Source organism: Lithobates pipiens, unplaced genomic scaffold (genome assembly GCF_037356315.1).
Source record: "Lithobates pipiens isolate NorthernLeopardFrog02 unplaced genomic scaffold, aLitPip1_a1.2 Scaffold_8, whole genome shotgun sequence".
NCBI lineage: Eukaryota > Metazoa > Chordata > Amphibia > Anura > Ranidae > Lithobates > Lithobates pipiens.
In genome coordinates this window covers 596247717-596272533 of record NW_027507903.1, presented here as the reverse complement: position 1 = coordinate 596272533, position 24817 = coordinate 596247717, and the positions used below count along the sequence as shown (strand labels likewise).

Sequence of the window (24817 nt, the reverse complement as noted above, 5' to 3'; positions counted from 1 at the left end):
CATTAAACCTCATCTGCCACATAGTCGCCCAATTAGACAGTGTATTGAGGTCGGCTTGTAAATTGGAGACATCCTGTAAGGACGTTATTCCACTGCATATCTTGGTGTCATCTGCAAAGACAGAAATATTACTTTTGATCCCAGACCCAATATCATTTATAAAGATGTTAAAAAGTAAGGGTCCCAGCACTGAACCTTGGGGTACACCACTGATAACCTTAGACCATTCAGAGTAAGAGTCATTAACCACTACTCTCTGAATTCTGTCTTTTAGCCAATTTTCTATCCATTTACAAACTGATATTTCCAAACCTGTAGACTTTACCTTACACATGAGCCGTGTGTGGGGAACTGTATCGAAGGCTTTTGCAAAATCCAAGTATACCACGTCCACTGCCACCCCTCTGTCCAAAGTTTTACTTACCTCCTCATAAAAAGAAATCAGATTTGTCTGACAACTTCTGTCTTTCATGAATCCATGTTGTCTGTTGCTTAAAGTGTTTTTGTTCAGCAAGAACTCGTCGATGTGGTCTTTTATTAAACGCTCCAGTATCTTCCCAGCTATAGAAGTTAAGCTAACAGGTCTATAGTTACTTGGTAAAGACTTTGATCCCTTTTTAAATATAGGCACCACGTTCGCCCTGCGCCAATCCAGTGGGACTATTCCCGTCATTAATGAGTCCCTAAAAATTAGATACAATGGCTCTGAAATTACAGAGCTCAATTCTTTTAGGATCCGTGGGTGGATGCCATCAGGGCCAGGTGCTTTATCCACCTTTATTCCGTCTAAGTATTTCTGGACCATATCACTTTTGAGGCATTGTGGATCATTTGGGGCTGTGTCACTATCACCCCCATTATGGTCATGCGCTCCCCCATGCTCTTTTGTGTACACAGAGCTGAAGAAAGTGTTTAATAAATTAGCCTTCTCTTTGTCCCCAGTCACCAACTATAGATTGTTTTGTAAAGGGCCTACATGCTCAGACTTGACCTTTTTACTATTAATATATTTGAAGAATTTTTTGGGGTTTGTCCTACTATCTTTTGCAATCTGTCGTTCGTTTTGAATTTTTGCATCCTTGATTTCCCTTTTACATATTCTGTTAATTTCTTTGTAACATTTAAATGACACTAGTGATCCTTCATTTTTATATTTTTTAAAAGCTCTTCTCTTACAGTTTATAGCTTTTTTAACTTTGGCCGTGAGCCACATAGGTTTTGTTTTTAGCCTTTTAAATTTATTGCCCATGGGAATATACTTTGCAGTGAGGTCCCAAACAGTCTTTTGGAAGAATTCCCATTTCTGTTCTGTGCCCATTGAAGCGAATATTCTCTCCCAGTCTAAGTCCTGGAGAGTAGCCCTCATCCTTGGAAAATTTGCTCTCTTGAAGTTGAGTGTTTTTATCTTTCCCGTATGTATTTCTTGTTTAGCGCTAACATCAAAGGAAATTATGTTATGATCACTGCTACCCAGGTGTTCCTTTATCTGGACATTAGTAATAAGCTCTGCATGGTTTGAGATTACCAGGTCCAACAGAGCTTCATTCCTAGTTGGGGCCTCAATAAACTGGACCATAAAATTGTCCTGTAATAGGTTTATCATTTTTTGCCCTTTAACTGTCCCAGCAGTGCCATTACTCCAGTCAATTTCTGGGTAGTTAAAATCCCCCATTATTATCACTGTCCCAGCCCTTGCAGCCCTTTCCATCTGTGCAAGGAGCTGAGTCTCCACCTCCTCATTCACATTGGGTGGTCTATAACAAACTCCAACGATTAACTTTGAACTACACCCATCTAAATGCAGTTCCACCCATAATGCTTCAGACTCATCACACTCTCCATCCACCAGGTCCTCTTTCACACTTGCTTTGAGATCACTTCTCACATAGAGACAGACCCCGCCACCTTTCCTTTTTACCCTGTCTCTCCGAAAGAGTGCATAGCCAGGAATATTAATAGCCCAGTCATGTGAGGATTGAAGCCAAGTTTCAGCAATACCGATTACATCATAGCTCTCCTCATGCACCACAGCTTCCAACTCACCTATTTTGCTTGGCAGACTTCTGGCATTGGTGTACAAATACTTTAATGCATTATTACATTTTGCTCTGGTGTTTTTCATATTATTTTTAGTAGTACAATTTGCACTATATTTTTCAATGGCTGTTTGCAACATGGGAAATTTCTTGTCACCTGCCATATCCCACCCCCCATCTATCCCCATTCCACCCTCCATTAATGTCTGAGGTTGTAATGAGAAATTGTTTTACTCTGCTTTGTAAACGTGCTGTATCAAGTCATCTGTTGGCCATTTAGGCCTGTGTCTTCTACCTTTTGTTACGAAAATGAAATTTTTGAAAGTAATAAAAGTATCACGGACAGTACTCCAATTTTTTCTGTCATAAATAACCCCCAATGACTTATCTAACCCCTGCTTCTGTGAACAACTAATAGTGACTGAAAAAATGTGGAAGAAACAGGGAAGCTATGAAATAACTAGCTAGTGCTAAACAAGAGGAGAGGACAGAGGGAGAAATCAAATCACTCAGTACGTTGTACAAGCTGCAGTGGCCCAAAACCAGGCCTTTTTTTCAGCGGCAACACGGGAGGAACACAGTTCCGGCACATTCAGCACTGAATGTATGTGATGGCAAGAGGTGTTGAGGTGTGCTGAAAGGTCTTTAATACTGGCTGCTGGGGGATATATTGTTCCTGAAGATCTATTTTTGCATGATGGGCTATTATTATTGCTGTGGGGGGGGGGGGGGGGGTTCTATTATTGTTGTTGATGGGGGATCTATTGTTGCTGGTGGGAGATGGCTTATTTTGCTGGGGGGTCATTTGTTGCTGGAAGAGATCTACAGTTGAGGAGAGGTCTATTGTTGCTGGCTGCTGGGTGATCGATTGTTTCCGGGTGGCATCTCTATTTGTGTGGCAGTCTATTGTTGCTGGTGAGGAATCTATTATACTGGTTGAGTTTATGTTGCTGGGGGAGGGGGGGGAATCAATTATGCTGGAAGGGACTTAATGTTGAGGGAGGGGGTCTACTGTTGCTGGTTACTGGAGAATCTATTGATGCTGGCTGGGCTGGCTGCTTGAAAATCTGTTGTTGCTGCCGGGATCTACAGGCAGTCCTGGAGTTGCGAACGGGTTAGGGACTGCCGGTTTGTTCTTAAGCTGGATTTGTTCGTAAGTTGGAAGCGCATGCGCAGAATGGCAGAGACAATGTTTTCCGATGTTCTGTCAAGTAGCCGAACATGCGCAAAAATAGTTTTCTAATGTTTTCCGATGTGCGCGCCACCATTTTTAAGTAGGAGACATTCGCAAGTTGGAGGTTTGTAACTCAGGGATTTCCTGTATTGTTGTTGGGGTCCATTGGTGCAGGAGGAATCTAGTGTTGCTGGGAAGGGTCTACTGCTGCTGGCTATGGAAGATCTGCTTTACTGTTTTTCTTGTTATTAACAAATTTCATACAAATTACTTCTATCACCACAAAATGATACTTGGTTCTGTAGTCTATAAAAAGACGCGATATTGGGAGGTGGGTAGGAGGTGGAACTACAGGATGGTGCTCAGAGGTGGGTAGGGGGCAGAAACAAGAAGTGATTCAGAAGGGGGGAGTTCCTGCACCTATTTTCTGAGAAAATAAGCTCTGCCCAAAACTGTCAGCATTCTACAGAAAAAAATGAACTTGGTAAATCAATACAACACAGAAAGATTATATAACAATGGGGCAGAACAGCAGGTGTGTTCCTTTAGGCTATGTTTCCACTATTGCGTCCCCAAAGTCACGCAATTTTGCTGCAAATTTTTTTTGCCGCTTTTTTTGAGGTGACTTGAAGCAATGCCTGTGCATTCTTGAGGTCTATGGACCTCAAGTCGCATCAAAGTGGGACCAAAGTAGTGCAGGGACTACTTTTAAGTCGCTGCGTCTTGAAGATGCACAGATATGAACGGTACTCATTGGAAATCATGGGGTACAACTTGTCATGTGACTTTTCAGTCCCAAATCGCATGAAAAGTCAGACTAGTGGAAACCTAGCCTAATGCCGCGTACACATGAGCGGATTGTATGGCGTACTTAGTCCGTTGAAACACATTTCAGCGGACAGTCCGCTCGTGTGTGGGCTTCAGCGGACTTTTTTCAGCGTGCAGTCCGGAGTGGTACTAAGAATTTCGGTTTTTCCTAAATTCTGTCCGTCGTACTTTGGTTTCAGCGGACAATACGGTCGTCAGTATGCTAGTTCGACGGACTAAGAATGGTGCATGCCCAGAAAGGATTTACACAGCGGAAGGGTGCTTTGCTGTGTCTTGGACTTCCTATTTCTAGTCCCGTCGTACGTGCTGTACACGTCATCGCGCAAGCTTTCGACGGACTGTTTGTGCATCCGTGTGTGGTCAAGTCCGTTCAGAGGAAAGTACGACGGATTGTCCGTCGGATTGTATGATGAACTAAGTACGCCATACAATCCGCTTGTGTGTACGTGGCATTAGTGAATGAATCTCCAAACTTCTTTCTGAACAAAAGGGCTAATTTACTGTCCTTCAGACATTGAGGGGGCCAGACTGTGGCCAGTGGGAATAGAAAATCCCCTAGCGTCTATGGTAGTAATGAATGCCCCTTCATTAGTATTAGTTTGAGGAATATTGCCCCATTGTTAGGATTAGGATAAGACATACTGCCTCATCATTGGTATCATTGGGATCAATAGGGCACTACAGTTGGTGCCAGTGGGAGGAACAATACCCCACCAATAACAATAACAATCTGTAATAAAATAGTCCAAAGTGTAAACACTTCAATGAGGAGAGGGAAATTCCTCTTTACCTTGGTTATGGAACACATTGATGGGGACTATTTAAAGTTTACCACATGACCATTTATACACAGAAGAGAAATTTCCCTCTCCTTATTACACTATGGACTGTTTTATTACAGATGGTTTGATTTTTCACTGTGGTGTCATCACTTTGTATTATATGAAGCTATGGAGGAGTGGGATTATAAGGGTACTGTCAACAACTGAATCACAACATATTAAGTAAAAATATAGTTTATTTTTCTATTAATACAAAAAACATAAAACAAACAACAATCAAAATATAAAAAAATGGTTAAAATCAATAGTAGAGCATATACTGTACAATACAATGGGTTGCTGGCGACCCAAAGAAGGAGGAAAAAGTGGCCACAGATGAGTATTGATTCCCCAAAATGTTTCGCTAACAATGGCTTCCTCAGGGATAATGCGAGACCACCACAATAGTATCTCTATGAGTCTGAAACCAAAGGATAGAAAGTGTTCTGTTGCTAAAGTGCCTCCCCCGAAATAGGGAGACAGGGGTAAAAAGCACCAGCTAGCAGATTATAAGGGGGAGACCATGCATAGTCGCAGGGAGTAAATAAAGACCCGGTTTGCTCAAAAATGTAAAACTCATGGGTTTAGGGGCGCCTTGGTACCGGTGTGAATGTAGGAAAGAGATCAACAAGTTGTCCTAATTCTTAGATGTTAAACTTAATGAATGCTATACAGCGGAACCAAAGAGATACGGTCGCCCCCAATGTCCAATGTATTATATGTATTATATCTTTCCACGATTTACATTGTTTGCACACATCTATATTTTAAGCACTGCATTCATTTGTCCGTTTTTTGTATTGATTTACGGTAAGTCCTACACTAATTATTATAATCCAATTAGGTCAATATATGTCTATTGATGTGCTAGCTGCTATATAGATCTCTAAGCACAGTATTTATTTGGATAACATAACCTGACATGTCTCTACTAAGCAGAGAAACTTAGTCAAGATCAAGAGACATAGAACAGATTTGCTACACTCATTGAAAACCTCTGCACTTTGCAGAACGCCCATTCTGCAGATTATTCACATTAGGAATGTGGACATAGCATAAGGAAGACATCTCATGTTTCAGGCTTGTGAGGCCCAGGATAAAAATCAGTATTAGGAGTTCCAATCTTTACAAACTTTAAACCAAAACTGAAGAAAAAAGTTTTAGCTGGAATTGAACTTTAAACATTTGTACAATGCATACAAACATTGGCATTTCTATTGTGTTCTACATTGCAGGCTTACGGCATACATTGTCAAAATCTTCTCCTTGGCCAAAAGAATGATACACATTACTGATGACGTTCTATGTGGCTCTGTCCAATGGTTGGTACAGTACATGCAAAAACCAGATGGGATGTTCCAGGAAATGTTTCCTATTAGTGGAACGTACTTAAATTTAACGGTAAGGTCTTCATATGATACCTGATAAAATCTGAAACAATAGTGTGTTTTGCATGGGTTGCCCTTCCATGTGCTCTTTGTTATAGGTGAGGGCAGTGGCCATTTGTTTGTACTGTAGAGACCTCATGTACCTGGCTGCATGGTACAGGAGAGCTGTAGGAGTTAAAGTGGAGCATGCATGAGGTCTGCACTAGTGCTCGGAGTGAGGTGGCAGAGGTACGATGGACTGATGGAGAGGGCATAGGCTAAGCAGTGTCCCTCCTAAATGAAACATACACAAGGAAGGTGTGTAGCACGATGGGACAAAACATTTTACAGAAAAACTCTGTACATTTATCTGCTGCACACACTGTGGCTCATCTCTAAGCCAGGGTACCGCCATATCGGGGACTTTCACATGGACGTGGCACCGCCTGGTCCCGGGCATTGATGATCATGCACGCAAGAAGAGGTACCTCCGCATGTAGTGTAAGCCCCGTATACTGTACATGCAGAAACTGAAACACGGACCTGTCATGAGTCCACTCCGCTAAGCCCCTGCTGGTCAGAGCAGACAGATCCCGGCTGATCAAAATGAAGTCTGCCCTGTGTGATAGGGGCCTAACAGATAAGTGAAAGGGTTAATCCTGTGTCTAGGGTTGTCCCTTCAACCTCTCAGACCACAGATCCAATGTATTTAGATCCAATGTATTATATAATTTCAGATATATCTGGAATTATTCCTCGAGGAACAAAGAAACGACACGCACGCAATGCTGTCCTATCGAGAACTAATAGTATTGAGTTATCACAATGTGATTCATATAGTAATTTACACATCACACAGAATAAGACATGCACACTAGAAATGAAGATGGTTACAGGTGGTCACAACAAAAAGCTTTTGTTCATTATTTTAAGCTAGCTAAAAGAATGTGAGAAATAGATAACAAAACGGTGAGACGGTTCATGTTTTCTCCAGTAGCTGAAGCAATGCTGAGAAAATTTGTGAAAGTTTTAAATAAGTGTGTGAGAACAAATGAGTTAGAAGAATCTCATGTTGAGACAGTTATCTGAGAAGTTAAAGTACATATTGTAAAATGGAAGTTTGTGAATATTAAGATGGCTGACAGAAACAAGATGGATGCTTAACATAACCTTTCAACCCCATCTTAAGTCATGGAATTACTTTCTACAGATCTGCAGCCTCCTGAAACCTACGGATCTTGCTACGTTTGTTATATTCATTTATATAAAAGTGGAGATATTGTGTATATGCATGAGAAGGTTGGTCTGGTGTAGTGCATTTGCTAATACAAAGTAGAATAAGCCTGAAAATCAGGCAGCCTATCAATCCTAACAATAGTACTATGATAATCATAATCACTACGTCCTTTAACCATGAAAACATTCCACCTAAACCCAAACTAGAAAAGGGGTTCCATCCATAATTACCTATGTCCCTTGCTTGTTTCATTAATTCATTTAACTGTGTTCGATGTTGATTAATAACATCATAGTAGTCTGGGATTTCCAGGCTGGTATTGTGAATCCATGTACAACATTCATAATCTTGGGTCATTTCGCATAAACCTGTTAGAGCTGCACTCATGCTTTCAATAGACAATTCGTGTAACTCTAGTTGTCTTCTAATTGCTTTGAGCTCGACATTGAGTAGTCCTATATCTTGGGAGTTTGTCCATAACATCATTTATTAGACTAGGGTAGTTATTAGGGATAAGCCGAAAACCCCCCAGTTCGGTTTGCACCAGAACTTTCGAACGGACCAAAAATTTGTGCAAACTTTAGAACCCCACTGAAGTCTATGGGACTCAAACATTCAAAATAAAAAGTGCTAATTTTAATGGCTAATATGCAAGATCTTGTCCTTAAAAGGGTTTGGAGACCTGGCTCCTGCCCCAGGGGACATGGGTCAATGTCTAAAATGTTTTTAAAAACGTCCGTTTTTTCAGGAGTGCTGATTTTAATGACGATTAAAGTGGAAAAAAAGTGAAATATTCCTTTAAATATCGTGCCTGTGGGGTGTCTATAGCATGCCTGTGAAGTGCCACGTGTTTCCCGTGTTTAGAACAGTCCCTGCACAAAATGACATTTAACTGAAAAAAAGTCATTTAAAACTGCTTGCGGTTTTATTGTAATGTCTGGTTCATTGAGAAAAATGGCATGGGTAGCCTCCCTGCCCATTACCAGCCCCTTTGGGTCTTGTACGGATATTAAGGGGAACCCCGTATCCAAATATAAAAAAAAAGGAAAGGCTTGGGGCCCCCAGGCCCTATATACTCAGAACAGCAGTATACAGGCGGTGCAAACAAGACAGGGACTGTGTAGGTTTGTTGTGTTAAGTAGAATCTGTTTGTAATTTTGAAATGGTACATTTTTAAAGTATCGATATTACATAGTGTAGGGAGGGCCCCTAGGGATCAGACACAATAGATCAACGATAAAAAATCTCAAAGTTTATTACAAAGAAAAAAGAGAAAATTGACAAATTGTCATGGTTATGCAGTGATCTTCCTGTGTTTGCTTACCTCCCCTCATCTTTTCAGACTAAGAGGCCAGCCACTTCCACCTGGTAGTTTTTATAACCTCTCCTCTAAGCATGGCTCCACCCCAGGCCCTATCAGGGAACCCTATATTAACCTGTGCACTGCAAGCCATCAGGGCTGATCAACCTTTGTGTGTTAGCTTCCTGTTACCTGCCGTGTGCTCTAGTGTTGTTCCGTTACCGACTTTAGCGTGTCCTTGACTATCCCTGTTTGCCTGTGATCCTGACCTTTTGGCGTGTCCCTGACTATTCCTGTCTGCTTGTGGCCCCGACCTTGGCTTTGTCCCTCACTATCCCTATCCTCCTGTTGCCTACTGTGGGTGTGAGCTGGGGGACCCTGGGGGTCGCGACCTGGAGCCAGTTGCAGCCAAGTCCATCCTCACCGCTAGAGGCGCTGGTGAACACCTGCTGGCTCTTAGACCCCGCGCCCCAGGGAATCTTACGCTCTAACCCCAGGGGGATCTGTCTCCCGTCCGCAGCAGTCAGCCGTAGGGTCCACAACCTTGCGGTGCACTTCTGATCCCTCCTGTGCATCTGTCACCTCACCTCAAGGTGACCTGACACAAATTATGCTAAAAACACCATGTGTAAAGATCCATCCAATACACAATGATTTTGAAGAATTTCTTTTGAACTCAGTCAGTATAGTTTAATACGGTGCTCGACATGTTTCACTCAAAACGAGTTTCATCAGGAGCATTGTATATATATATATATATAGCATTGTAGTGCTGTATGGATAGATATATAATAGATTAGATACAAAATATATATAAAACAATACAAAAAATGTTCCAAAAAATACCAACATATAAACATATATTAAACAAAAAAAATTATAAAATAAATAATCCCATTGTATACAGAAATAAGGGCATCTGAATAGTCAAGGATCAGAAGGCTAGGAAATTTCGCTCTCACCTGCAATAGGTTCACAAAAAGCCAATCAATCAGCGATAACCGAATAAAAAACACCCAAGGGGGGCCTCAGCAGTAGATAAATGGAAACATCTGGACCTTAGTAGCTTACAGAGAGACTCTCCTTAATAACAGTCTGAATTAAATGATATAGAAAATAAATAAATACATTTTATTAAATAGTACTGCTGAAAAAAAATCACAAATATTGCGATTTCCAAGAATGTAAGTAGTTTGTGATTATGTACTTAAATTACCTGATAGAATCAATATTGTCAAACAAAAGGGCCAACCAAGGCCAATCTATGGCACGATAGGGGAAACGCAACCCCCAACTGCTCAAAACAAAAGAGTAGTCCACTGCAAAAATACGCCGCCGACCTACTAAGGTCCAGATGTTTCCATTTATCTGCTGCTGAGGCCCCTCTTGGGTGTTTTTTATTCGGTTATCGCTGATTGATTGGCTTTTTGTGAACCTATTGCAGGTGAGAGCGAAATTTCCCAGCCTTCTGATCCTTGACTATTCAGATGCCCTTATTTCTGTATACAATGTGATTATTTATTTTATAATTTTTTTTGTTTAATCTATGTTTATATATTGGTATTTTTGGAACATTTTTTATATTGTTTTATATATATTTTGTATCTAATCTATTATATATCTATCCATACAGCACTGCAATGCTATATATATATATATATATATATATATATATATATATATATATATATATATATATATATATATATATATATATATATATATATATATATAATGCTCCTGATGAAACTCGTTTTGAGTGCAACATGTCGAGCACCATATTAAACTATACTGACTGAGTTCAAAATAAATTATTCAAAATCATCGTGTATTGGATGGATCTTTACACATGGTGTTTTTAGTATAATTTGTCAATTTTCTCTTTTCTCTTTGTAATAAAAGTAAATAAAAGTCCTCAAAATGACTTTTGGTGGGCGCTGGAGTGCCCTGCTGTGAATGATTATATCAAGAATTGTAATTATATGCCATTGTTGAACAGTGGTAGAAAAATTGGGCCTTTGGTGGTTGCGGTGCTGTTGCCACAACACTATAAGTACTCACAGTTACTCTCGGTGGGCGCAGGAACATGCCCTGCTGTGAAATATTATATCAAAAGGTAAAAAATAGTGTAGCGCTTCTGTAATAGTGAATGTGATCAACACATACACAAAAAATTCCAAATAAATGGTCACATGTGAAAGTCCATATACATAAAACAAAGTCCAATGGAATGGGTATGAACTTCCGTGATGTAACTGGTGCAAAGATGGTTAGGCCATTTCAAGGAAAGAGAGGGATCTTGCTAAACAGATATGCCCATGTAAAACAGCTTGTCTGTAGACATTAGGGAAGTAGATAAATACTCTTACCAACTGTGTTGGACTCACACGGTCATATGACAGTTGAGTCTGTAAAGCTTGGGGTCCCAATCTAGGGCCAGGGGGTGGATTGATGAGGGTCCGTCAAACTGGTGAGAGAACTCCAACCGACTGTGTGCCAAGCGATGTGTTTCACGGATGGAAAATCAGGATGGTTTCTTATCCAACTCGGACGTAGCACGATCAACACCGATACTCCGATCACCCCAAAATAGGGTGAAAGATGTTAAGGGTTTTTAGGCCAAAAAAGAGAAAGGAAAAAGAGAGCTCCACATGGTGCGGGTCAGACGGTATAAAACGGCAAATTTATTTAAAAGTCCAAAAATTATATAAAATATTTTATGACTTAGTGATCACAAAAAGATTAGATAAAAATGAAAGTAAAAGCAATGTAGGGTGCCAACAGCTAGCCCGACGCGTTTCGACACATATGTCTTCGACAGGGGCATGTTGGAGCCCACCACATTGCTAGCAAATTTATGGAGTGTCTGAGACAGTTCCGCCTACAAAAGGGGCGGAGACTTCAGTCTGGGACAACCCCTTACAGGTAAAATAAACAATCATGTCAAACCAAGGTAAACATATTCAAACATGATAAACAAATGCAGATATCAATCTGTCATCCATATGTGACAGTACCTTCTCATACAAATACTCAAGTTGAATTTGATAACAGCAAAAAATGAATCAAAAAATAGCGATAATGATAAACAAATCTCATGCATTGGTCGGAGCCTCCCCAAACTTGTAAGTCAAGGGGGGACCAGTGCTAAAGTGGTGCACGTGCGAAATTGAATCAAGCACATAAACATAGTTGTCAAACATGTAATATTGCCGCCATATATACTGTATTACAAATCCGTCACCTGGGAAAGTTTACTCACAATTGTATTGTATCGAGGTAGGTCTGTGCGTGTCAAGGTGGCAATGTCTGATGATGGTCTATCGTTGTGTGGGTTTAGATGGATCTTGATAACTTGCTGACAGTATACAGCTGAAAATTGTATGTGCGTTACCATAGCAACTGTTAATACGTGCTATCTATTTTGATGAGATTCCGGTCGCATGGCGGTATTACGTCCCGACGTATAGCACGAACGTAACGGCTCAACCAATCCCTGGTGTGCGCATTGCATCACCATGTAAGGGAGGTGTTAGAAGAGACGTACGTCCCTCTGACCACGAGCCTGAGGCGTGTACGTTTGAACGTCACGTAATGTATCCCCTATGTAAAACCATGGAGGAGGGGCATGCAGGCTTCGCGCCGTTTTGCCGCGTTGTGCACGTCTCGCACCACGAGGCGTGACGCGCGGCATCTATTCAAGGCGATGACGTGCACAACGCGGCAAAACTGCGCGAAGCCTGCATGCCCCTCCTCCATGGTTTTACATAGGGGATACATTACGTGACGTTCAAACGTACACGCCTCAGCCTCGTGGTCAGAGGGACGTACGTCTCTTCTAACACCTCCCTTACATGGTGATGCAATGCGCACACCAGGGATTGGTTGAGCCGTTACCGTTCGTGCTATACGTCGGGACGTAATTCCGCCATGCGACCGGAATCTCATCAAAATAGATAGCACGTATTAACAGTTGCTATGGTAACGCACATACAATTTTCAGCTGTATACTGTCAGCAAGTTATCAAGATCCATCTAAACCCACACAACGATAGACCATCATCAGGCATTGCCACCTTGACACGCACAGACCTACCTCGATACAATACAATTGTGAGTAAACTTTCCCAGGTGACGGATTTGTAATACAGTATATATGGCGGCAATATTACATGTTTGACAACTATGTTTATGTGCTTGATTCAATTTCGCACATGCACCACTTTAGCACTGGTCCCCCCTTGACTTACAAGTTTGGGGAGGCTCCGACCAATGCATGAGATTTGTTTATCATTATCGCTATTTTTTGATTCATTTTTTGCTGTTATCAAATCCAACTTGAGTATTTGTATGAGAAGGTACTGTCACATATGGAAGACAGATTGATATCTGCATTTGTTTATCATGTTTGAATATGTTTACCTTGGTTTGACATGATTGTTTATTTTACCTGTAAGGGGTTGTCCCAGACTGAAGTCTCCGCCCCTTTTGTAGGCGGAACTGTCTCAGACACTCCATAAATTTGCTAGCAATGTGGTGGGCTCCAACATGCCCCTGTCGAAGACATATGTGTCGAAACGCGTCGGGCTAGCTGTTGGCACCCTACATTGCTTTTACTTTCATTTTTATCTAATCTTTTTGTGATCACTAAGTCATAAAATATTTTATATAATTTTTGGACTTTTAAATAAATTTGCCGTTTTATACCGTCTGACCCGCACCATGTGGAGCTCTCTTTTTCCTTTCTCTTTTTTGGCCTAAAAACCCTTAACATCTTTCACCCTATTTTGGGGTGATCGGAGTATCGGTGTTGATCGTGCTACGTCCGAGTTGGATAAGAAACCATCCTGATGTTCCATCCGTGAAACACATCGCTTGGCACACAGTCGGTTGGAGTTCTCTCACCAGTTTGACGGACCCTCATCGATCCACCCCCTGGCCCTAGATTGGGACCCCAAGCTTTACAGACTCAACTGTCATATGACCGTGTGAGTCCAACACAGTTGGTAAGAGTATTTATCTACTTCCCTAATGTCTACAGACAAGCTGTTTTACATGGGCATATCTGTTTAGCAAGATCCCTCTCTTTCCTTGAAATGGCCTAACCATCTTTGCACCAGTTACATCACGGAAGTTCATACCCATTCCATTGGACTTTGTTTTATGTATATGGACTTTCACATGTGACCATTTATTTGGAATTTTTTGTGTATGTGTTGATCACATTCACTATTACAGAAGCGCTACACTATTTTTTACCTTTTGATTGTGGAACTTTGTTTGTTTTAAGTGTTGGCAGCTGCTTTTTTGTTTTACATTCAGTTATAGCGCAGTGTTTTCCCCCACTTTTTCAAATATTATATCAAGAATTGTAATTACATGCTGAAAAATTGGGCCTTAGGCACTGCTTGCTGGTGAGACAACACTGAAACCTCACCCAGATACTCTAGTTGGAGTGCAGGAATGAGCCCTGCTGTAAAGCATTGCATCAAAAATTGTATTACATGCCCCTGTTAAACAGGGACTGAAAAAATGGGCAGGTGGCACTGGCGCTGGTGCCACGACACTGCAACCTCTCCCATATACTCTATTTGGAGTGCAGGAATGAGCCCTGCTGTAAAGCATTGCATCAAAAATTGTATTACATGCCCCTGTTAAACAGGGGCTGAAAAATTGTGCCTTAGGCACTGGTGCTGTTGCCACGACACTGCAATCTCTACCATATACTCTAGTTGGAGTGCAGGAATGAGCCCTGCTGCAAAGCATTGCATCAAAAATTGTAATTACATGCCACTGTTAAACAGGGGCTGAAAAATTGGGCATGTGGCATCACCCAGAACCAAAAATGTTCTTCTAAGATATCAGCGGGATCATTGAGGAGGAAGAGGATAGTCAGTCAACAAAACAGGACAGTCACTCAGCATCAGCATAGGCAGTCTTGAAGGGATGTGACATTTCCCCCAAAAAATATTTGGTTGCATCAGCTTCAGGTTCATCTTTATGAAGGTAAGTCGATCAACTGAGTCGGTGGACAGGCGGTGGACAGGCACTGTGATCGGTTACAAAGCCACCAGCAACACTGAAGGTGCGTTCTGAAAGAACACTGGATGCAGGACAGGCCAGTAGCTCAATTGCATACTGTGCAAGCTCTGGCCAGTGATCCATCCTCAAGTCCCAGTAAGCCAGAGGATTTTTGGTGGGAAAGGTGTCCAACTCTGACCTTGCCCCTAGGTATTCCTGCACCATGTAAATCAGACGCTGGCAATGGTTGCCGGAACCGATCATACCTTGGGGCTGCGGACTAAAAAATTGTCTGAATGCATCGGTCAGACGGCCACCTTCTCCACCGCTCCTTCTGTGACTGACCGAAGCCTCAGCAACACGCTGTCCAAGACCAGGAGTTTGTAACCTCCCAGTCTCTGGGAACGCGTTGCACAGACCTTTCTGCAAGGCCTCCCGGAGAGGTCTCATCCTCTGCTCCCTCTGCAACGGCAAGATAAGGTCCGCAATCTTACCCTTTTACTGTGGATCTAGGAGAGTGGTCAGCCAGTAATGTTCCCTATACTTGATCCGAAGAATACGAGGATCCTTCCGCAGGCTTTGCAGGATCAGGGAGGCCATGCAGCATAGGTTAGCTGAAGCATTCGGTCCGGAGTCCTCTGGGTCACTAAGGACAACATGATCTGCAACCACCTCCTCCCAGCCACGTAGAAGTCCGTGGGTTTCTTGGGACTGTAAATCATCCCTAAAAGACTGCTGCTGCTGATGCTGAGTGCCAGGCTCCACCTCCATGCTGACACAATCCTCCTCCTCCTCATCCTCTTCCTATGTGATGGGTGGAACAGCAGGAACACTGGTGGATAAGAGGTACAGTGTCACTGATGCATGTACTGTCATTGCTCACCATCCTCGTGGCCTCCTCAAACGGTGACAGGACAGTGCATGCATCCCTGATCATGCCCCACTGGCGTGGTGAGAAAAAAGCTCCACTGACCCTGTCCTGGTGCCGTAGTCGCACAGGTACTCATTGATGGCCCTCTGCTGCTTGTGCAGCCGCTGCAGCATGGCCAACGTTAAGTTCCACCTTGTGGGCATGTCACATTTAAGGCGGTTCTTGTGTAGGTTCAACTCCTTTTGGAGCTCAGCCAGCCGAGCACTGGCATTAAATGATTGGCGGAAATGCACACAGACTTTCCTGGCCTGCCTCAGGACATCCTGTAAGCCCGGGTACCTGCCCAAGAACCGCTGCACCACCAGGTTAAGGACGTGAGCCACACTAGAGGTCTTCACTGGTCTCACGATTCAATTTGATTACGATTATCTGGTCAACGATTCGATTCGATTCCACGATGCATCACGATTACCGACGAACTCCCATTTCTGCTTGGGCCGCCTAGGCGGCCCTTCCACCCTGCAATCTTCTGGGACACATCACAGGTCCCAAAAGATTGTGCAGCCATTCAGGACAGCGCAGGGAGACATGCTCACCTGGCTGTGAAGCTGCAAGCTGTCACAGACGGATGCCCACAGTAGTATTTCCAGCGCCGTGGGGGAGAGAATGGAGGGTTTGGGTGGCCACGTCGCTGGATTGTGGGACAGGTGAGTGACTTTTTATTAAAAAAAGATACACTTTTTTTGTAGCTGCTGACTTTTAATAAAGAGATTTACTGGAACTTTGAATTAAAAATAACCTCACTCCTTTAACCACTTCAGCCCTGGAAGATTTGGTTGCTGAATGACCAGGCCATTTTTTGCGATTCGGCACTGTTACTTTAACTGACAATTGCGCAGTCGTGCGACGTTGTATGCAAACAAAATTAACGTCCTTTTTGATGTCCTTTTTTCCTCCACAAATGGGCACAGTGGCTGCAATGGATGTTTTTTTTTTTCAGAATTTTTCAGTTTGCTTGTTTGCGCCCCCTCAAAAATTTTGAGCACCAGCCGCCACTGATGGATAAAGTGGCAGCGTTTGATGGCACACTGGCAGCATTTAATGGGCACACTGGCGACATTTGATGGGCACAGTGGCAACATTTGATGGGCACAGTGGCAGCATTTGATGGCACAGTGGAAGACTTTGATGGGCAGAGTGGCAGCATTTGATGGGCACAGTGGCAGCATTTGATGGCACACTGGCACCATTTAATGGGCACACTGGCAGCATTTGATGGGCACAATGGCAGCGTTTGATGGCCACAGTGGCTGCAATTGATGGGCAAAGTGACTGCAATGGATGTTTTTTTTTCAGAATTTTTCAGTTTGCTTGCGCCCCCACTAAAAATTTTGAGCACCAGCCACCACTGGTTTATATGTGCATGCATATGTATGTATGTATGTATGTATGTATGTATGTATGTATGTATGTATGTATGTATGTATATATATATATATATATATATATATATATATATATATATATATATATATATATATATATAATATTATATGTATGTGTATGTATATACACAGTATATGTGTGTGTATTATGTGTGTGTGTTTACATGTATGTATGCCTATTTTATGTATGTGCTTTTAATCCTGATCCCCTATATGTGTACAATCAGAACCTATTTTTGTATTTTTTTTGCTTGTTCATAGTACCAGCAAAAAAAATGCTGTTCCTCCGAAAAGCGATCCATGCTCAGATCACTTTTCAGAGACATTTGACAGCTGGTAAAGAGGCAATGTGTTGCCTACTGACCGCCTGTTTTAACCCTTTAAATGCATCATCACTATGCTGCAACTGCATACAATGCTCACAGTTACAGAGTGGTTGCAGTGTAGCCTCATTCACCTAGGGGTATACTTCAAGGGTGCCCTGACTGGAAAAAGATTGAGAAACACCGACATAGAGGAACCTATCTCTCCATTTTCCTCCTGCAGCTGCTTATTGCATGTGGGAGGGAAAGGAGGAGAAGCAGGGGGAAAATGGAGAAATCTATTCCTTTATACGTAGCCACTCACTTGCAATGCTCGGGCCCTGTTGTTCTGCCACCGGGCTCAGAGAAAAGAGCCCTGTTAGGGGGTCAGGGGGGCCCTTCATGGTTGCTTGCATCGGGGTCCTGAAGGTTCTAGTTACGCCTCTGACTTCCCTGTTTTGTATATATGTATGTTTCAGGCAGGGTATTCAGTGATCTGCAATGCATAAAATATGTATAATGTCTCCTATATATACATATATGTCATATATACATATATATCCACTGCATTCTAGTCTGGCCAAGCTTATATCTGACTGCAGGCCATTGCTGGTGTACATTTTCAAATACACTTACAGCAGGGCCGGATCAAGAGCATCATGTGCTTGGTGCAGAGGATTTTGGTGGACCTTTTACTGGGCACCCTCCTGCTTTCCAAGAGCCTGCGCTGGCATGCGCCCAAACGCAAAAGGGCTCAGCCGCACAGGCATAACACTAGGGAAGCCTGGCATTTGATTTGCCAACTTCTGTAAGATTCCTGCATTGGCATGCCCCAGGCTTGCTCAAGCAAGCAGGCAAGTGATTCAGTGATCTGCAGTGCATTAAATATATATACAGTCTCCAACATATATATATATATATATATATATATATATATATATATATATATATATATATATATCCACTTAAGGACTAGGCCTCTTTTTCAGACTTAGTGTTTATATGTTTAAAACTGTTTTTTTTTTGCTAGAAAATTACTTAGAACCCCCAAACATTTTATATTGTTTTTTTTCTAACACCCTAGAGAATAAAATAGCGGTCATTGAAATACTTTTTTTCACACCGTATTTGCGCAGCGGTCTTACAAGCGCACTTTTTTTGGAAAAAATTCACTTTTTTGAATAAAAAAATAAGACAACAGTAAAATTAGCCCAATTTTTTTTATATTGTGAAAGATAATGGTACGCCGAGTAAATTGATACCCAACATGTCACGCTTCAAAATTGCGCCCGCTCGTGGAATGGCGTCAAACTTTTAGCCTCAAAAATCTCCATAAGCGACATTTAAAAAATTCTACAGGTTGCATTTTTTGTGTTACAGAGGAGGTCTAGGGCTAGAATTATTGCACTCACTCTACCGATCGCGGCGATTCCTCACATGTGTGGTTTGACCACCGTTTTTAAATGCGGGCGCTACTCACGTATGCGCTCGCTTCTGTGTGCAAGCTCGTCGTGACGGGGTGTTTTTAAAAAACTTTTTTTTCTTATTTATTTTAATTGATTTTATTTATTTTTACACTGTTTTAAAAAAAAAAAAAAAATGGATCACTTTTATTCCTATTACAAGGAATGTAAACATCCCTTGTAATAGAAAAAAGCATGACAGGTCCTCTTAAATATGAGATCTGGGGTCAAAAAGTCCTCAGATCTCATATTTGGGCTAAAATGCAAAAAAAAAGAAAAAAAAAAAAGAAAAGAAAAAATGACATTTAAAAAAAATATACCTTTAAGAGGTATGGGCGGAAGTGACGTTTTGACGTTGCTTCCGCCCTCCTATGGTATAGAGACGAGTGGGGGCCATCTTAGCCTCACTCGTCTCCATACCCAGCTAACGAAAGGACCTGATCGCCTCCGCCGCTACCGACGGCTCCGGTAAGCTGGCGGAAGGTGCGGGAGGGGGGGTGGCACCTCTCCCGCCGCCGATAGCGGTGATCTCGCGGCGAATCCACCACAGAGACCACCGTTATCGTACAGCCAACCGGCGCCTGAAGAGATGGATATCTCGGTTGTGGCAGCAGCTGCTGCCGTTACCGAGATATCCCTCTTCAAAAATAGGACGTACATCGTCGTGCGCTGGTCGGCAAGTGGATATATATATATATATATATATATATATATATATATATATATATATATATATATATATATATATATATATATATATATATATATATATATATATATATATATATATAGTATATATATATCTATCCACTGAATTCCAGTCTAGCCAAGCCTATATCTGACTGCATGCCATTGCTGGAGTACGTTTTCAAATACACTTACAGCAGGGCCGGATCAAGAGCATCATGTGTTTGGTGCAGAGGATTTTGGTGGACCTTTTACTGGGCACCCTCCTGCTTTCCAAGAGCCTGCGCTGGCATGCGCCCAAACGCAAAAGGGCTCAGCCGCACAGGCATAACACTAGGGAAGCCTGGCATTTGATTTGCAACTTCTCTAAGATTCCTGCATTGGCATGCCCCAGGCTTCTGTTAGGACTGCTCATGCAGTGCCCATTATCAATCCCACCACCCTGCCCAGGTGGTGCATGTGGAATGCAGAGCCCGTCAGGGGAGATCTCTTCCCGTTGGCCCATTGCTTTCCATGAGCACATGAGCAGACTGTCCTTTTTGGGTGGCTGGGCCTATATTATGGTAGGGGCCTGGAGCTGCAGCTCCAATAGCCCCCACGTTAATCTAGCCCTGACTTACAGGCAGGCGAGCAAGTGATTCAGTGATCTGAAGTGCATTACCGTATTTGCCGGCGTATAAGACGACTGGGCGTATAAGACGACCCCCAACATTTCCAGTTAAAATGTAGTGTTTGGGATATACTCTCCGTATAAGACTACCCCTCTGGTACTGTACTGTAGATACTGCTGTACTGGTATACCGGTAGATATTTTACTGGTACTGTATGTGGTATAACAGCCACCTTACCAGCGATTTGCTGGTTGCTTTAAACAAATCATAGTCCAGTAAGCTCTCCCTGCCTGCCCAGCCCTCCCTGTCTCCAAGACTAATGCAAAACACGCCCCTTTCACTTGTCTGGCCCGCCCTTGTATCCTATTACCGTACATCTGCCTCTCAGAACTAGCACATGCGCGCCTGCTCTTCTTCGCTCCAGTCCTCAGGAGCGAAAGCTCGTCAGAGAAGAGGTATGGTAATAGGATAGAAGGGCGGGCCAGACGGGTGAAAGAGGCGTGTTTTGCCGCTGTATGTCTTTTTTTTTTTTTTCGGCATCCCAGACGCCTGCAGCTTGTAGCTTGCATACAGGGCGGATGTCACGGCGGCTGCGGTATTTTGGAGCTCCCTCCACGGCGATCGCAGAAGTTTCCTATAAGACGACCCCCGGCGTATAAGACGACCCCCGACTTTTGAGAAGATTTTAATGGGTTAAAAAGTCGTCTTATACGCCGGAAAATACGGTAAATATATATACAGTTTCCAACATATATATATATAAATATATAAATATAAATATATATATATATATAATACACTGCATTCCAGTCTAGACAAGCAGCCTATATCTGACTGCAGGCCATTGCTGGTGTACGTTTTCAAATACACTTTCAGGCAGCCAGACCGGGAAGTCATTCAGTGATCTGCAGTGCATTAAATATATATACAGTCTCCAACATATATATACCCGCTGCATTTTAGTATAGCCAAGCCTATATCTGACTTCAGACCATTGCTGGGGTACGTTTTCAAATATACTTTCAGGCAGGCAGGCAAGCAGGCAGGCAGGCAAGCAGGCAGGCAGGCAAGGGATTCAGTGATCTGCAGTGCATTCAATATATATATACAGTCTCCAACATATATATATATATATATATATATATATATATCCATTGCATTCTAGTCTAGCCAAGCCTATATCTGACTGCAGGCCATTGCTGGTGTACCTTTTCAAATACACTTTCAGGCAGGTAGGCAGGCAAGTGATTCAGCGATCTGCAGTGCATAAAGATAGATATATATATATATATATATATATATATATATATATATATATATATATATATACATATATACATACAGTCTCCTACATATATATCTACTGCATTCTAGTCTAGCTAAGCCTATTCCTGACTGCAGGCCATTCCTGGTGTAATTTTTCTGGTAAACTTCAGGCGGTGTTTTGCTAATATAATTTTACAGCATTTCTCAAAGTCCCCCAAGGAAAGGCAGATTCTCATAGGTCACTAAAAGAGGGCAAGCAGGCTCTGTGTCTACAGCCAACAGTGTTGGTCGTGGACGCCGTGCATCCTCCGCATGTGGCCGTGGGGCACGCTTGTCCTTTTTTTTTGACAGCGGGCCGTGTTGAGCCACAACATGCAGAAGAGTTGGTAGAGTGCATCACAAAGCCGTCCTCATCCTCTGTCACTCAGGCTAAGAGAAGTTTGGCTGCCAATGCAGCTGCCAAAGTGGCCTATTCCATCAGTCACTCCTTCCCTAGCCCCACCATCATGTCCTGAGGAGTCCTCCGAACTGTTCAACCACAGTGTCGGGTACATGCTGCAGGAGGATGCGCAGCGTTTTGAAGGCTCCGATGATGGTATCCAGGTTGAGGATGAAGGCAGAAACGTGAGCCCAGAGAGAGGGGACGCCCAGGAAGGATAGGAAACTGGCAGTCATGTTCCCCCAGCTGCAGCATACTGCCAGGTTTGCTCCAGTGGTAAGGAGGGAGGGGATGATGAGGTCACTGACTCTACATGGGTGCCTGATAGAAGAGAGGAGGAGGAGGCACATCTCCAACGAGGCAGGATGTCCTCCGGGGGCCAACTTAAGGACAGCCAATGGACTGCATCACACGGCAGAGCTCTACAAGTGCAGGGTGCTACTGACTCCATGCATTTTTTAAAAAGTTCTTTGGTGTGGGCCTTTTTTGAGACGTGTGCAGCAGATTGCACCATTGCTGTTTCCAACATATGTCTGATGTATCAAACGTGGCTAAAACAGCAGCCGCTTGGGCACCACATGCTTGACTAGACATATGTCGAACTCCCATGCAGTCCATTGGCAACAGTACTTAAAAGGACATCTCCTTGCACCTCATCAGCTGGGATCTCCAACCCCACTATACCATCACTCCTCTCAGAGACCTTCACTGAGAGGAATGAAGGTGTAGAATTTGGTGTCCCAAGCACTTGCGGGCAATCTGCTAGTTGTACATCTAAATCTGATTGTAGCAGGCAAATTTCCCTACCCCAGTTGCTAAACTGTCGGTCCCAGCCATCCACATGCTCAGCAACATGCTAGTTTGGCTAAATTGCTAGCACTCCAACTGCTGCCTTTTCAGCTGGTAGACTCTGCCCCCTTTCAAGAATTTGTGGAATGTGCGGTACCTCAGTGGCAAGTTCCTAAACACCACTTTTTTTCTCGGAAGGCCATTCCAGCTCTCTACCAGCATGTGGAAGGCAATGTCTTGGCCTCGTTGGACAGGGCGGTCAGCGGTATGGTGCATATTACCGCTGACTCATGGTCCAGCAAGCATGGACAGGGATGTTCTGCCCTCCAACATGTTCCCTGTTTGGCTCATGTCCTTAAATTGGTGGTGCAGCGGTTCTTGCACAGGTACCCGGGCTTACAGGATCTCCTGAGGCAGGCCAGGAAAGTCTATGTGCATTTCTGCCGGTCATATAATGGCAGTGCTCGGCTTAACTCTCAAGGCCCCCTTTATCCAGACAGTATTCCTGCAGGCCCACCTATCACACAGGAAGAGAAGGAGGATGAGGATTGTGTCAGCATGGAGGTGGAGCCTAGTACTCAGCATCAGCAGCAGTCTTCAAGGAATTGTTTTCAGTCCCCAGAAACCCATGGACTTGTATGCGGCTGGGAGGAGGTGGCTGCGGATAATGATACCCTTAGTGACCCAGAGGACTCCAGACCGAATGCCTCAGCAAACCTACGCTGCATGGCCTCCCTGATCCTGCAAAGCCTGTGAAAGGACCCTCAGATTTATGGTATCAAGGAGAGGGATCAGTACTGCTGGCAACCCTTCTTGATCCACGTTACAAGGGTAAGGTTGCGGAACTTATCCAGCCTTTACAGAGGGAACAGAGGATGAAACATCTTTGGGAATCCTTGCAGAAAGGTTTGTGCAATGTGTTTCCAGAGCTTGGGAGGTTACAATTTCCTGGTCCTCCTGGACAACGTGTTGCTGAGGCTTCGGTCAGTCACAGAAGGAGAAGTGGAGAAGGTGGCCATCTGACCGATGCGTTCAGACAATTTTTTAGTCTGCAGCCCCAAGGTCTGATCGGTTCCAGCAACCATTGCCAGCATCTGATTTACATGGTGAATAAATACCTTGGGGCAAGATCAAACTTGGAGACCTTTCCAACCGGATGGATCACTGGCCAGAGCTTGCACAGTATGCAATTGAGCTACTGGCCTGTTCTGCATCCAGCGTTCTATCTGAACGCACATTCAGTACTGCTGGAGGCTTTGTAACCAATCACAGAGTGTGCCTGTCCACAGACTCAGTTGATCGACTCGCCTTCATAAAAATTAATCAGTCTTGGATCACCAGCTACCAAGCACCTGATGCTGATCTAACCGATTAATTTTTTTATGAATGTGAGATTCCTTGAAAACTGCCTATGCTGATGCTGAGTGACTATCCTATTCCTCCTCAATGTTCATGTTGGTAGCTTCTAAGAACATTTTTGGTTCTGGGCACCAGCACCATTGCTTAAAGCCCAATTTTTCTGCCCCTGTTTAACAGGGGCAGAAAATTGCAATTGTTGCTGTAATATTTTGCAACAGGGCTCGTTCCTGTGCTCACCTAGAGTATCTGTGAGGGGTTGCAGTGTTGTGGCACCACCACCTCCACCGCCGCCTAAGGCCCAATTTTTCTGCCCTTGTTTAACCACTTCAATACAGTGCTTTTATACACCCTTTCTTCCCAGACCAATTTTTAGCTTTTAGCACTCTCACACTTTGAATGACAATTACTCAGTCAAGCTACACTGTACCCAAACCAATTTTTTTATAATTTTTTTTCTCACAAACAGAGCTTTCTTTTGGTGGTATTTAATCACCGCTGGGTTTTTTATTTTTTGCAATATAAGCGAAAAAAGAGAGACATTTTTAGTTTCTATTGTAAAATTTTGCAAATAAGTAATTTTTCTTCATACATTTGGGCCAAAATGTATACTGCTACATATCTTTAGTAAAAAATAAACCAAATAAGTGTATATTATTTGGTCTCTGTGAAAGTTATAGAGTCTAAAAGCTATGGTGCAAATCATTGAAAATGATCACATCTGATCACAACTGATGTACCTGATGTAATTTCTTGAGACCCTAATAAGCCAGGAAAGTACAAGTTACCTCTTTTTGGAAAGCA

General features: G+C 42.9%; 1 protein-coding gene across 1 annotated transcript in view; it reads left to right on the top strand.

Annotated features, from left to right (window-relative positions):
* LOC143962295 (complement C3-like) overlaps positions 1-24817 on the top strand; it is a 324990-nt gene that overhangs the window by 207469 nt on the left and 92704 nt on the right. The window contains exons 22-23 of the mRNA XM_077471597.1: positions 6095-6260; positions 8995-8997. Of these exons, the coding sequence (XP_077327723.1) occupies positions 6095-6260; positions 8995-8997 (169 nt within the window). The remainder of the gene's footprint in view (positions 1-6094; positions 6261-8994; positions 8998-24817) is intronic.